The sequence below is a fragment of the Haemaphysalis longicornis genome, unplaced genomic scaffold (assembly GCF_048455015.1).
Source record: "Haemaphysalis longicornis isolate Haplotype H1 unplaced genomic scaffold, Haemaphysalis longicornis Haplotype H1 scaffold_7, whole genome shotgun sequence".
NCBI classification, from domain to species: Eukaryota; Metazoa; Arthropoda; class Arachnida; order Ixodida; family Ixodidae; genus Haemaphysalis; species Haemaphysalis longicornis.
Window position 1 is genome coordinate 190,086,302 of NW_027526422.1, and position 12,661 is coordinate 190,098,962.

The following is a 12,661-nucleotide window of genomic DNA, read 5'->3' on the forward strand; positions in this document are numbered from 1 at the left end:
AAAACTATGCCTTTTTAATCTTGCTGCGGATTTGTTCCTGTAGATATCCGGAAAATTAGAAGAGTGAAGATTTTTTATACACTATAAAGGAATATTGATGTTATTAACAGTTCCGATAATCTCAAGACTTACATGACTTATGACCTTTTTTGCTAATCTTCGCCGGTACTTCCTTATTCGCATTTGTAACGCCATGTTTCGAGTTAGGGCTTTGGACGTTGCCGGTAAGCATACACCTCCCTTGAAAACAAGTTCCAGGGTTTTGTTTTTGTTGCTGCAAACAAAGAAATCACACTGTTCAGGTGTCATTCTTCCACAAAAGTTGAGATAAGCTCAAGTCCTACTAAGATTGACCATTTCCTGGCTTTCGAACACAGTGCATATTTACGTTGTAAAGCCAAGGGTAATCATCGAAGGATATTTCAGTTTAAAAAAATATTATTGCTCCAGGGCCTACAAACACGTACACATATTTTATGAAGATTGAGCAAGTAAGCACAATTAAATTAAATATTTTCGGTAACAAATGACAATCGATGAACATATACATGTTAACCAACCGTTTTGTGATGCTCTGGTGTCGCTGTACTTTGACCCATGACCACGTATCGGAGGTCAAAATGTGCACTTGGTACACTGGGCGCCGACCTTCAGTTGTGCACGACGTTCTGTTTCACTCCTTACACATCTCTATTTTTAACTATTCAATGCTGCGCTCAACTTTGGTTTGTATACCAGGTTACACACAAAAACCGTGCGTCATATTTGCCTTCGGGACGGTACACATTTCGAGCTGTCCGGTAGGCGCGGAAAAAGGGTGTTGGAAGAGCTACTTCGGAATACGCACCAGACGGCAGCAAGCCGTGGTAGATGTAAGAGCTCAAGATTTGTTTGTATTCACAATTTTTTTCTGTAGGTGGACACACTGGTACTTTTCTAGAGCAGCGAACATATATCAGGTGTCGTAGGTTCTCTTTTACTCTCGCCTCTCAGTTCGCGCCTCAATCATGTTTCAAAACATTACAGTGTAACTATAAGGCAGGGTTGATGTCCGCCATTTTGGGGGCTGGTTTCTGCAGTGATTGCAATGAATTAGCAAGAATGTGTGTAAGTCTGCTCGACGTTTTACAGTTGAACACCCGACGCACAGATAGAAAAATTTAAGCAAACCGGCCCTGTGCCAATGTTTCCGCATAACGTCTAAAAATCGCCGAGTGCCATTGCTAAAGAGTCGATAATCAATTCCCAGAGAAATAAAAGCCCTCTTTTCCTGTGCGCAAACACCATCATCTAGTGGTTTCCTTGGCAACGGCTGAAGGAATTCCTCTGATCACTCTCAGTAGCCAGGGGTAGATTTCAGGGTTTTGTAGCCAACTCCTTGGATTTGGCTATCAGCTTTGTTAAGCTTTTTTAAAACGGCGCGCAACTTTTAAAGACGATAGTCTTTCTTGGGCTACTTAAACCCAGAAATTTTGGTCTGTCTGTATGTCTGTCTGTCTGTCTGTAACTCGATTTAGCCACCCGGCCAAAGTAAAATTGATATTGCGCAATAGTCTTATATACAGCCAAATGTAAACGTCTAAGACCGGTTTATATGTTCATACTTTTCAACTTGGTTGAACAAGAACTAGACATTACGCACATATAAGACAGGAAATTAGTAGACAAGGGATATGTACAGTGTTCTTTTACTAAAAATTCATGGATGCTTGGTTTTTCGGTAAGAAATGATATTCTACATCTACTGCAGAAAACCACCGCCTCCTGGTGGCATATGAAAAATCACGCGGCAACAGCAATGACAGGTTCCACTATCTAGGTTCCACGTTCTGCTTGGAACGCACGTGGAGCACGGCCACGCGGTTCTATAAACCTTGTAGTCGGCTGCCTCCATTCACTCGCGTCTCCGCCGTACTGCAGCGCTGGCATCGAGGAACCCGGCCTGTAGCAGTGGAACCCTGTAAATTCAAATCGCCTTGCGCAAACATTTAGTGTATTTACCTTGGGATGAGCGCGATGGTACAGGAACAGCACGAGAGGTGAGCGGGAAAGCAAAGGGGGGCACTTACTTGGCAAATGTCTACAAAGACTATCGTCTTTTGACGATATTTGCAACGAAAGGAGCAGATACGCGGCCAATTTTTTTCACTTTAAAATGTTCCTTGGTCGTTTTTTGGTCAATGGTCTTGCAAATAAAAGGCGTTTGGTATCTTTTATGAGGTTGTCGAGGTGCATCACCAAATATCAACACATTTACTTACCGTTGTCTATGGAACCACATAAGACAAGCTTGCACATATGTCATATTAGAACACCGGGCGTAAGGTGTGTCAGCGGCATGCAAACGTTTTAGCAGACTATTTGCATGTGCGTATTCATTCCTTGTGCCTGACCGCTTTCCGTAATAATCGTACCGAAGTGTGGCTTGATGTTTTCGAAGAAAACACGCAAAGCGTTGTTGCTAAAAGTTAGTCCCTCTCGCTTGCAATAGTGTGTGCGTGTTACTTCCAAAATGAGGAATTCACCATACGGTAAAAATATTTGGAGCATATTGCATTAAGAATACAATTTTTGAGCTGTAGTTGCGCAAAAATGTGAAAAACAACGAGGATTATTGCGGCATGGAAGGTCGCGGCGCAGCTTCCATTCTATTACAGGGTATTCACAGTTTGATTCAGCGACTAATCACGGTAGGAAAGTGGGCAGCGTTTCCCCCCGCTTGGTTGCCGTTGTTCAATAGTTGCAATCAGAAACGGGTGCGGCGACACGTGTGCCGCTGGGGCGTAACGTAGAAAGAAACAACGCGACCTGAAAGGCAAGACGCTCGTAGTATCCCCGAGATGGCGAGCGCAAAACTGGAGTGGCGAATACCTCTTCATGCACATAAAAGGCCTGTTTTTGATGTCATCACTAGCTGTCTATAGTGTCCACCAATTACGTTTACTACACCTCCAGCTTAAAACAAATATTTTAATATAATGGCAGTGACTTGTATTAATTACGTAAATGTTTATGTAACACAGATGCGGGTAACTGGGGACGCGTAACAAAAACTTTTTATTTGAACCGTTTTAGGCGCGCGAGGCTTTCCACAAGTACGAGTGTCCTTATTTTTCTCCCTTTTGCTAACCCTAGTTGCTGAGAGCACGCCTGGGCATAATTTACAAGTCGCACCTGGTAAACATCAGCAAAGGATACTAGATCTATTGCTTATGCTCAGCAATAGGCTGCTTAAGCTGTTGGCACAGGCAGCCCTGTGGTGACGGTAACACCTTCGCCCGGGAGCACCTGTGTTCGGTAGTTGCTGCGTCTTGCAAAGGCAGCATCCGTGTGGCAAATGGAAGCGTATACACAATGCGGTGTGCGAAATCTATTTAACATAATTGTACTCTTTGGCACGTGATGCATAATCTCGCGTCAAGGTACCTTTGCTGATGGTGCTATATTGCAGGGCTTTGTTTCCTTTTCTCATTATAGCTTCATCCCAACACCTATATTTATTTAACACCAAGAAAGTACAGTGTGTTGCGACGATAACTGGAACACTTTAAAAAATTTTCCTGCGCGATCCGCCGCTCTGTTCACGCTCAAACTTCACGCAAAGGTCGCATTTTGTGGTCTATTTTGTTTGACACCGGGAACAACAACGGTACGTACCTGTTTATTCTGAAAATAAATAAAAACGATTTTCGCCTATGGGAAAATGGCGGCGATTTGGACGTACGAGCCCGAAAACCGGGTTTTCTGATCGTCTGTTAGCTCATTTCTAGGTGCATTTTCTGATCGTCTGCTGCACCATTTGGCTCCGTACGTGAATCCCAAACATCCGTTTCACTCTGCAGGTGGTTCCGTCGTTCCAACATCAACTTGCGCTGGCTCGCACGTCTAAATCAGCGGCCATTTTCCCATAGGCGAAAATCGTTTTTATTTATTTTCAGAATAAACAGGTAAGTACCGTTGTTGTTCCCGGTGTCAAACAAAATAGACCACAAAATCCGACCTTTGTGTGAAGTTTGAGCGCGAACAGAGCGGCGGATCGCTCAGGAAAAATTTTTAAAGTGTTCCAGTTATCGCCGCAACACCCTGTATATGAAATGGCGCTTGTGGAGACTGAAAGCTGCATTCGAGGAGTGACAATAGCTGTGTCTGGAGCGGCAAGAGGAGTTGTAGCTCAGTCTGATATGAGGACGGTGGGCGCGTTCCAGGAAAATTTATTCCAAATATAGTGAAAAAACTATATTTGACTTTTAACGATACCGCCAATGTTTTTATTAGGTAGACCTAGCCTGACGTTAAGAACAGTACCCGGTCGGGTAGACGAATATATCTCAGGGAAAATTGAGCTGCCAGCGACTTTTCTTCTAGGCGTTGAACTGATACGCAATTTACATTTCCGGGTGATTTGTTGTGAGCATTTCAATTGCTGAATTATACCAATTGAGCTTCCTCCTAGCTCGCAGTAGACAGAAACTCGTGGAACATATACCTGTTGTCACGCGTAAAAGTGTCCTAAATATTTAGCAAGACCCGTTCAAACGCTTACGTCCATCTCACTAGCAGATATAGTGTTGTTCCGTAGTGCTTCCACCAACGTAGGGTTTGTTAAAATTTGGCTTGATAGTTTTTATATTCAAGCCCTCCTACTATATTTTCAATTGCAGTTATGATGCAAGCTCCCCCTGTTAGGTGAGACAATATTCATACCTTTGAATACTACCGATAGGCTAATTGGTGCCAATAGAGGTGATTATTCTGTGTTAACCTGTAGGCCCAAAAACCGTTACGAAAAGTTAAAGCCGTTCCACTCAATGTGAAAGCTTTCGGAAGTGCGGATTAGTGATAACCCATAATGGGCTTTAGCGCCGTTATGCGCTTACTGCTACCACCCCATGCAATACAAATTTCTTGCCTTCTTAGTGCTCGCGCGCCCACTGACTGAAACTGCGGAAGCGGGAGTTCTGGATTGCATTGGAATGGATATGGTTGGGTTGCCATGGCTTGGCTTGGCTTGACTTGGAGTCGATTGGTTTTGAATTGGATTGCATTGGACTGGATTTGGAATGGATTTGGATTGGATGATAAGCAGCAGCAAGCATGATAACGAGCTAATCCTAGACAAGCAGGAAAGCTAAGAATAACCATCTGAACCTTCGCTCACGCTACGTATATTCTAGCATAGCCGCTTGGCTTTCGAAACCTCTGGGTTACGGCGCGGCGAAGGGACCGTGACAGGCTACACCATGGCGCCGTGGCGATATGTTTGGTTCAAGCGAGCGGGCGTGGATGACAAGGCAAGCGCCTAAAGTGTTCTGTACCTAATAGGTGCGTATCTGCTCCTTTCGTTGCAAAAGTCGACGAAAGACGAGAGTCGACTGGCGCTCTTGCTAAGCAAAGGCCTGCCTTTAGTTTCTTCTCACCTATCATGCTGTTCCTCTCCCGTCTCGTTCCTCCCGGGATAACACGCTAGATGTTTGATCAAGTCAATTTAAATTTAGCACGTTCCTATGCTCCTAGTCTGGTACCTCGATGGCAGCGCTGCCGTGTGGTGCAGACGCTCGTGAATCGAGGCATCCTACTACAACGTTTGTAGAAATACGTTGCTCTACTCCACGAGCATTTCAAGCAGAACGTGGAACCTACGTAGTGGAGCGTTTCGTTTTTGTTGCCGTTTGATTTCGTAAATCCCGCCAGAAGCTAAAATAGCGCGGGCAACAGCAGGCATCGCTCAAACCAAGCATTCATGATTTTTAAATAAAGTAACACTGCAAATATCACTCATGTATTGGGTTTTTGCCTTATATTTGCGTAATTCGCTTTTCGTGTTCAGCAATGTTGGCAAGTATGAACATTCACACAGGACTTAGACGTATAGATTAGGCTCAGGGTATGTAATATTATCGCGCAGCTTCTGTTTCACTCTTACCAGGTGGCTAATTCGAGTCACAAACAGACAGACAGACAGACAGACAGACAGACAGACAGACAGACAGACAGACAGACCAAAATTTCTCTCATTAATTAGGCCAAGACAGACTATCGTTTTTAATAACCTAAACCATAAATTGAACCCTCCAAATAAACTACTTTCGGCAACATACCCAGCACGCAGTACCGTCAACTTCTTGGCGAAGTTCTAGCTGTGGCGGGTAGCCGTAAGGTCTTGGAACCATGCAGTAGTAATAGCATGGGGTTATTCTTGAGGACTGAAACAGTAAAAAGTATTTGGATCAGTAAAAAGGATCTTGTATTTGTGCCGAGCTAATACAGAAAAGAACAACCCTGCAGCACTCATTGTGGGCTAATATGCAAAGTGCCTCTTCCAGGGTCGGCTCACGAGACAGGTGGATTTTTATTGTCCAATGGTTAGCGTGAAAAGTTTTGATTTGTTTATTTTGATGTAGAAAACAAGCTTACCGGCACTTCACACAGGTGTTATTTCATAAAACTATGTACAATAATTGTGAGCCAAAAAACATGCATTATTTATAAAAAACGACTCATTCTCACTATAATTTGTTGGGCGTTGAGAATAAGCAGGTATAAGTTTGCAAGTATTTTGAGCAGTAGAAAAAATCGTACTTCGTTGCCTAGTGGCCTCGTAGGCAACTGTTGTCGAATGTAGTGTCGAATGTAACTGTAGTGTAGAATGTAATATTTTGGTACATTGTCGAAGTAACTATGATTTTTTACGTCTTCACCACGAAACCTGCAATAAAGGTATCTGGAAGGTCCCCTAAATTATACTAGGAACGAATTTTTAGCTCGCGAGGTTTTATTGATTCTCCAAAAGCGGTATAGGCATCTTAGTGAAAAGAAATCACTAGTAGAGCCTCGTAATAAAAAATGCTAGTACTGCCTCCTTTAGAGGTAGCGCCTCAACTCCTGGTAGTGCTTCCTAGTGTGCCAAATGAAAACAGCCTTTCCACACTATATACCTAATGTAGCAAGCCGTGCGGAGTACCACAGAAGCAATGAGGGGTTAAAAAATGGGCTTGCAGTCTAACATCTCCAATCTTCATTTCGGCTTCGACGCCTACTGCAGCTGAGGGCTCCTGAGGTTACTTAGTGTCTACCAGTCTGTTTGGGGAAATCTTTTTATTTCTTGCCGCAATTGTACAACTGCAGCGCTCTACAAAGGCGAAGGTAGCACAGGATCGCAGGCATATGAACACACGAGCAATGATTTCGAACGGTGTAGAAATACAGTAAAAACTGTTTAATTCGAACTCGAAGGGGACCATAAAATTTCTCGAATTAGCGGGCGGGCGCTAGAATGAATAAAAATCGCGCCACACTGCGCGGGCAGAACAAAAATAAGCTACCTGTGGAGTCGTTATCGCGAAGTAGGCGCTACTACACGTTTGTGGCTGGTGATATCGTAAATGATGTTCTATAACTAATAATGACTTGCGCCGGAGCACTGGTGCTGGTGGCGTGGGGCCCTCTGTAGAAGCGAAATAAGCAGTTGCAGGACTGCTCCTGTTTTTCGGTTTCGCTGTTTTGCCTCTCTAGAAAATTTGGTTTGATTTGGATGTGCAACCGATTGTAATCAGTCCGGAAACCAGGGGATCCTAGTTCGAATTAACCGTTGTGGATACCGACGCGTTCGAATTATCGGGAGTTTTCCCTCATCGGAACATACAGGGCTGTGTCGGACCTGGGCGTGAGTTCGAATTAACCAATAGTTAAAATTAACCGAGTTTGAATTAACTAGCTTTTACTGTAGTCACTTTCGCATTTCAGCGCAGTGCTAGTCCGAGATATACAACCTGTAAAAAACACCTCCTCTGAAGAGAGTACTGTTCGTGTGTAGTCTAGAATTGTGGTACACACGAGACTTTTAGCTTCATTTAACCCAACCATACAAGCTCGGTACCCATCAGTCAGCACTGTAAACTATGCTGGGATGATCGCGGTGACTTCATCCGTTTCCTCAGTGTGTTATGTTCACATCTGATTTTGGAACCAAGTTGCGCCAGTATGCTGACGACGCTGCTGTTCGTCGCTCTCAGACACGTGTTACGCATCGGCAGTAGTCTCCCATATGGTGCAATTCTAGAAACTTAAGGAGGCCAGCGTATAACGAACCTGTGAACGTCATCCCCTGTGCAACCACTGCGGAGAACATACATATAATCTTGCTGTCTTTACAAGCCACTCTGGCTGCGATCCCCATCGGCGCCCCAAAGCAGTGTTCCGGCAAGCAAGTAAACAAAATTGGTAAGTACCTGACCCAGATGAGCCAAACACCTGTCGCTTCACTCGTTTCCCACTATCTCTTCGTGCTGGTCATCAAATAGGCGAACGACATCTAACTCTCTTGCGCGATACGCCAGAATACGTGGCAAAAAAGCGAGATCTTTTGGAGCTTACTTGGTTGAAGTCGAAAAGGTTGTGCTTACGACACTGTTCACGTTGTCGTGTAAAAGCACATAGTGTGGACAGAAACTCTGCCACGGTCCCATTAAAATAAAATAAAACCAAATCGAAGCGAATAACTGCCTGCCGCCGTCGGCTAGCTAGTAGGTCAAACTTTGTATCTCGGGTGTGGTTGTTGCTGATCAAAATGATAAACCACATCAGCAAAAAATAGAAAGTAAACAAGGGCATAAACGCCAAGAAGAATACAGATTTACAAATGGAAATTGGTAACTTCAGTTCTTGTTCTTATATTTACTATAATACTAAAGAGAACGTACCGCCGCCCGTTTTCTTGCTAGTTTTTGTGTGTTTAAGCTTTGACTCAAAAGTAGCATTCTTCCTAGCATAAAAGTGTTTCAGGCTGCTGCGTTTTAACGTAGAAGTGTGAAGGCGGCACACAATACCAAGGCTGGCGTCAGTGACTAACTTACTTTAACAACAAAAATGTTTTAAAGTTGTTTTAAATCCCAAACTCTTCGATAGCATCCGCATAAAGTTTGAAATTTATTGGAGCTAATAAAAATATTCCAGCTACACCAATGCCGCACAGTATTCGTGAGCGAGATTTTAATGAGCTTGTATACATGAACTACCAAGGATTCATGCGCTTCCTACGATACTGAGGGTGGAATAACAGAGGGGGATTGGCTGTGATCTTAGGGTGAGCGCTTTGGTTGGGCTTCCCTGGCACCGTGCTATTAAGAAGGTGGTGATATGAAAGAACTACACGCTACAGCTAATGTGCACGCGGCGACGATCACCCGTGACAGCCAGTCTCGTTTGAAATTGACATCGCTCGAAGCGCTGCGCTATTTCTGACTTGTTCCATCGTGAACGATGCTTAAAGTCGTCCACAAGTACCCGAAAACGACGTAAGAGCACGCCTTCTCTGTAACAGTATCCGTGACATCGGTGCGAGTGCGTCTGAATACATCTTGGTGTATGCACACAAAAAAACGCACACAAAAAAACATGTAAGGAGGTCTTATAATGTAACAGAACCCGTACACTTAATATTTTTTGGTGGAGTTCGAAGGGAAACTGTCAAACAACATACATTTGCGAAAGACGCTTCATCGGTATTGCCATATATGACACATATTTGGGGAGCGATTCTCGCAGTGCTATCCTGAGAGACCTAATTTGCGGGATGCTGGCGCTCTGTCAGGTCTGGTCAACATAATACTACCGGGTTGGTGTAACATGTACTGGTGCTGTCAGAAATAATTTGTACACAGGAGCGGTGGGCGAACCGCATAGGAGCGCCGTGTGTCAAAACAAAAGCCCGAGAACACGCATGCGCACCTGCAGACGGTGATAGCCCACATCTGCGTCTCAAACCACTTCTTTTAACCTGGCTTCGGGCATTCTTCGCAGCATACTGCTCTAGGCGATGGCGCTGATAGCAGAGACATCTGAAAACGTTTTTGCCACACGTCCAGTGCACGCCAGCTGCCAGAGAAGCGGCACTCTCACAGGGATATGCAGTGACAACTTTTTTTCTAAAATATTTTTAGGAGTGTATGCTATAGGCGCCATTTCCAAGACAAGTATGATGTGAAGAATTCTCGAATTCAGGTTAAGGAAAGTGTGTTGAGATGTATAGGTATAATGAGATGTATCAACTTGAGAATTTGAAAAGGAATCCTTATTGTAAAACTCGTTTACCCTTCACCCCTCGCCTCCCCCCCACCCCCCCCCCCCCTTCTGGCCGCCGGCTTGCACAGAATAAAAATCTTGTAGCGCTCGCGCACTTCAACCGAATCTCCACCATTCGAAATTTGGGAGGTCTTGGCTTGTGGCCAAGGTTTTATGCTAGTATGACTGAAGGTGTCAGAAATGCCGCCGCTAAAAGCGGAATTCGCGATGACACATCCAATTTCCTCTTTTTCTCGATATGTACTACTCATGATTCTGTCGTAAAAGAAGCCAGTGGTTGGAACAGGTAGGAGCATCTCAGATAATATTTCGCCCGACCTTTAAACATGGCGGTCATGGAACCACGAGTAGGCGGCGGTCTTAGTGGTCGACGAATTGTTAGCCAGAGATGCATTGCTTACGCCCGCGTTGTAGGCGGGTTTCACACTCTTTTTTGGGGGTAATTTGCGACGCGATCCATTTTCGCCTTTCTCTCTCGAATGATCACAAGTTACCTCCTACGCGTTGCGGCACAGCTCGTTTCTATCGCCATTGTGTGCGAGAGTGGACGACGCTGTGGAAATTCGTTTTTTAGTGGCTTACTGGGCTGTGTTATACTACCACCGTACAATACATGATTGATTGATTGTAGGGTTTAACGCGCCGACTCTCACAGGCAATGAGGCGGGCTGTACTGTAGGGCTCCAATTAATTTTGACCAACTGGGATGTTTAACGTCCGCCGAAATCTCGAACACACGGGCGTTTTCGCTTTTCCCTTCCATGAGATCTTTGCCTGCTGTGATTGGCGTGATTCGGCATCTTTTCGTAGTGCAGAATTTAGGCTTAGCGTCTAGCTCTTTAGACATGTGGAGCCTCAACATGTTCATATAAGGAGCGGTACCCTAGGCATGTACGACACCGCTGCAGGCTGGTGTGTATTCCGCCGCTGTCATGAAAGCACGCTTAAGTTCTGACATGACTCCAAAATTTTCTATTCTATTTTCATTCAATCAGACTAGCATCCTATTGCTGGTAATCAATAGCACCAAGAAAACGTTATTTTTAACTCCCGGGTGCCCTTCGCAGGGAAAGGTCGCGTCAATTGGCCTGTGTACTGTCACCGGGAACTTGACAAAATAATGGTATGGTGGACTACGTCTCGCAAGGTATCAAGGGTTTTACCTTTCACTGATTTTTCGGACATATTAAGCACTTAATAAACATCTTCGAGTAATGGCCCGACTTAGGATATGCAGGCACGCCTTTGGCTTCTATGAAAGTGTCATTTTCGGGAGAGAAGTCAAAACCTGTCGCTACGTTCGGGTATTCCCCTTAGTCATATTACGTTGCACTCTAAAAGTTTTTTTCCACCCTGGTAACGTAAAACGCGCGCACATGTGCTATCGTCCATTTTCTTTTCATTCCTTAAGCCAAAATTTCAAGCAATCCGATTGCAGAAACTATCTAAAATGGTTGGCATGTTGAATTTTGACTTTTCCAGGCCAAGCTATAATCTGGACTTCTCGTCATTTCTTTAAGGCAACGCATTTACGTTTTCCGGAATGACGTTTGGCCACTCACGCGCTGAGGAGTTGGTGGCCCCAGAAATGAGGCGTTTTCATTCTTAAACAACGCGGCCTAAACGACATCTATGAATATGGCAGTCGCTTTGGTCAGTGCCCCGACAAAAGTATTCCTTAATAAGTGGGATGTCCTTGTGCATGCGGACCCGTAACTAATTTTCTCCCGTATGTCTAGACAAAATTACCATCGGTTGTGAAAAACCGTGCCGAAGCTGAATTATACTGAAACTATAGCATACAGCGGCCTAATTGATAATCTTTACGGCTTGACAAGTACGGGAGATTGAACGTTTGCGCTGCGCCTTTCAGGAAATAGTGAAAAACTTGGCACGGGTTACAGAAACGAAGGTGAGATAACTGCGCCCTGTCCTTGTCGTCTATTCGGTTCTCTAACGCATGTGAGTGGGCCTAACGAAAGCCTAATAAAATACGGGTGCCAAATCAACCTCTGCTCCTCGTCCAGGATACTTTGGCATTTTATAAAGTCCTGTTCCCCTTCTGCTTTCTCCACAGCTATTTCTGTGAGATCATTTTCCCGTTAAGGTTTTCGAGACCAAAAAGGACAGTGAACAGGCACGTATTCACAAACAATATAGCGTAGGGGACGGCCCTTTCGGGCCACGTTTGAGAGCTTAAACTTACATTAAGATGGAGAAAAGCATTTTTATGTGAAATGCCAACACGTGAAACCCACCTAAAACCGGAAAAAAATCTCAAATAAAAAACAACCATGCACATGGGTATCGAAGCTACCTTTTGCTCAAAATAGGCACGGTAAAGTCGAAACTATCCTAATGGGGACAAAAGCACCCAAGTTGAGAAACCTTTTCTTAACCAAAACTGACGTTACTACTGGTAACATCACGCTAATATACAAGATTATCTAAGAGAAGCAGCCGAAAGCGACATACAAGGGACCAAACCAATCAAAACAACAAAACAAAGTACAAATAAACAACGGCAACTGACCAAAAGGCAGCAAAATTACGCAAAATATTCTTATAATGCAGAGATCGG

The 12,661-nt window shown here is 44.3% G+C and overlaps 1 protein-coding gene across 1 annotated transcript in view; it reads right to left on the reverse strand.

Moving 5' to 3' along the window:
* LOC144147340 (uncharacterized) overlaps positions 1 to 12,661 on the reverse strand; it is a 43,396-nt gene that overhangs the window by 11,700 nt on the left and 19,035 nt on the right. Inside the window, exons 3-4 of the mRNA XM_077679459.1 lie at positions 6,099 to 6,203; positions 133 to 274 (exon numbers count right to left, since the gene is read on the reverse strand). Coding sequence (XP_077535585.1) covers positions 133 to 274; positions 6,099 to 6,203 — 247 coding nt within the window. The remainder of the gene's footprint in view (positions 1 to 132; positions 275 to 6,098; positions 6,204 to 12,661) is intronic.